This window comes from Wasmannia auropunctata, unplaced genomic scaffold (assembly GCF_000956235.1).
Source record: "Wasmannia auropunctata unplaced genomic scaffold, wasmannia.A_1.0 LD336076.1, whole genome shotgun sequence".
NCBI lineage: Eukaryota > Metazoa > Arthropoda > Insecta > Hymenoptera > Formicidae > Wasmannia > Wasmannia auropunctata.
In genome coordinates this window covers 61,412-63,533 of record NW_012026814.1, presented here as the reverse complement: position 1 = coordinate 63,533, position 2,122 = coordinate 61,412, and the positions used below count along the sequence as shown (strand labels likewise).

General features: G+C 27.9%; 1 protein-coding gene across 1 annotated transcript in view; it reads right to left on the bottom strand.

The window, feature by feature from the left end:
- Positions 1 to 292: 292 nt before the first annotated feature.
- LOC105449453 (membrane metallo-endopeptidase-like 1) overlaps positions 293 to 2,122 on the bottom strand; it is a 58,458-nt gene continuing 56,628 nt past the window's right edge. The window contains exons 6-7 of the mRNA XM_011688705.1: positions 1,014 to 1,176; positions 293 to 303 (exon numbers count right to left, since the gene is read on the bottom strand). Coding sequence (XP_011687007.1) covers positions 293 to 303; positions 1,014 to 1,176 — 174 coding nt within the window. The remainder of the gene's footprint in view (positions 304 to 1,013; positions 1,177 to 2,122) is intronic.

Genomic DNA, 2,122 nt, shown 5'->3' with positions numbered 1-2,122 from the left:
AGATGCGTGTGTGCGAGCGTAGGATGCGGCTGCATGGAGGTGGGCGAGCGCCGAAAGTGGTGAAGTGAAGCCCACAGCCATGGGAAAGTAAAGTAAGTTAGGTTAAAATAGATTTAAAGATAAGATAGAATAAGTTAAGATAAGTTAGACATAAGAATTGTACAAATTGTAAATTGTAAATTATAACCCCAAGGAGACCAATAAACTTTACTACTATGTAGTTGAATATTGCAAATTACATATTTTTTTAAAAGTAACTATGTGTTTTCTTTACACCAATCGATTCGTCTCATTAATTTGTGCCTAAAATATTAAGATATTATGATCAAAAATCAATAGTTTACGAGATATTTCATATTTTATATCAAAATATGGGATCATAAAGTATAAAATATCTCATAAACTATTGATTTTTCGATAATTCTACCTGAATACTTTTACATGCAGAATAATTAGAAAAATTATATTACCTAAAAAAATCATATAATTTTATTTAAAAAAGTGGAAGTGATTATCATATCTTTTTGGTGTTTGCATCTAGAAAAAAACGACTTGACTAAAATATATCCCCTTTGGACTTGTCTAACTATCATCTGAAACATTTTTCCTTATCAAAAATAAATGAGATATTTAAGATATTCGATTTAAATAAATCATTCTGTATACATATGTACACATACACACACGCAAGCACGCGCGTGTAAATATAGTTAAATTTTCATATTTTTAATAAAACCAAGCATTTTCCTCTAATACTTCGCTTTAATCTTTACTTTTACTTCAAAATGCAAAATGAAACTACTTCGATTAAACAAATAATAACATTTTTATTCTACATAATCAAGTAACAAATAATAGTAAACAACAGAGAGAAAAATTGTCAAAAATATAAAAGTTAAAAGTATTTAAGGGATTAAAAAGAATTATGGAGATTCAAAAACATTAAATAAGGAGAAACAGAGACGAAGTATATCAATGGTGACTAAACATTTTAGTAATATTACATAACTCACCGATATCATTTCTGTTGGGATTGTAGAAAGCGTTCACTACAGCTGGCTCAGTCGACCACTTGTTCTTGTCAACTGGCTCTCGTAACTTTTGTAAATTGTGATGAGCATCGTACTTGAGCACAGCAAAGATATTCTCCAAAAAGCGATTTTCTGTTATATTTAACTGAAATTAAATGCACACTTTTCATGCACAAAAAAATTTCGATTATTTCTTTAAAAGAAAAGAAAATAAAAAATATAAAAATTGTGTGCATGCGTAGATGCATGTACATGCATATATATGGTAGTGTTATCGACAAGAAAGCGTATATAACAATTTCTTAACATCGAAAGATTTTAAAAATGTTGTATAATAGATAAAAATAAGAAAACATGTATCGAAATATAGTTCAGGAAAAATAAATTTCTAGACAGCAAAATTGTAAATAAAGGTTTTTCTTTGCAGAAAGTCGTTTGGAATGGCATATAACATATTAAAAGTTCTGGCAGCCCGCATGCTTGCGTAATTTTTTGCCTTAAAAAAACTGATCAAAATGCGGTTTTTCAAAAATATCTCTAAAAGTATTGAGTTTATTGAAATAAAAGTCTATCAAAAAGAAAGCTGACAAAATTACGAACAATTTGGTTTTTTGTTCAAGATCATACAATCGATACTTCCCGAAATAGAATTTTTTTAAAAAAGTTGTATTTTTGGTCATTTCGAGAATGAATCAATTTTTCGCACTTTTTTCGTAAATATCTCGGATTTGCCTACTTCTACATAGGAAATACCTCTTAGAGAAGATTGAAGGTTATTAAATTTCCTACAAAAACGTTTTTTATTCATCATCGTACGACCTATAGTTTTCGAGATACGATTTTTAAATGTTTTCTTTCATTTTAGAACGAAACATATTTCCTAATGTTTTTCATAAATATCTCAGATTCGGCTACTCTTACGTAGAAAGTATCTATTATCAAATAGAAGTTTTTAAATTTCTTACAAAATTGTTATTAAACCTCGTTTGATAAATAATGGTAGAGATATAAATAATTTTCTCACATTGTAGAAAAATTTTAATAAATAACTTGCTTGTGGCTATCGTACGTGAAAAATGTACATAAACAAT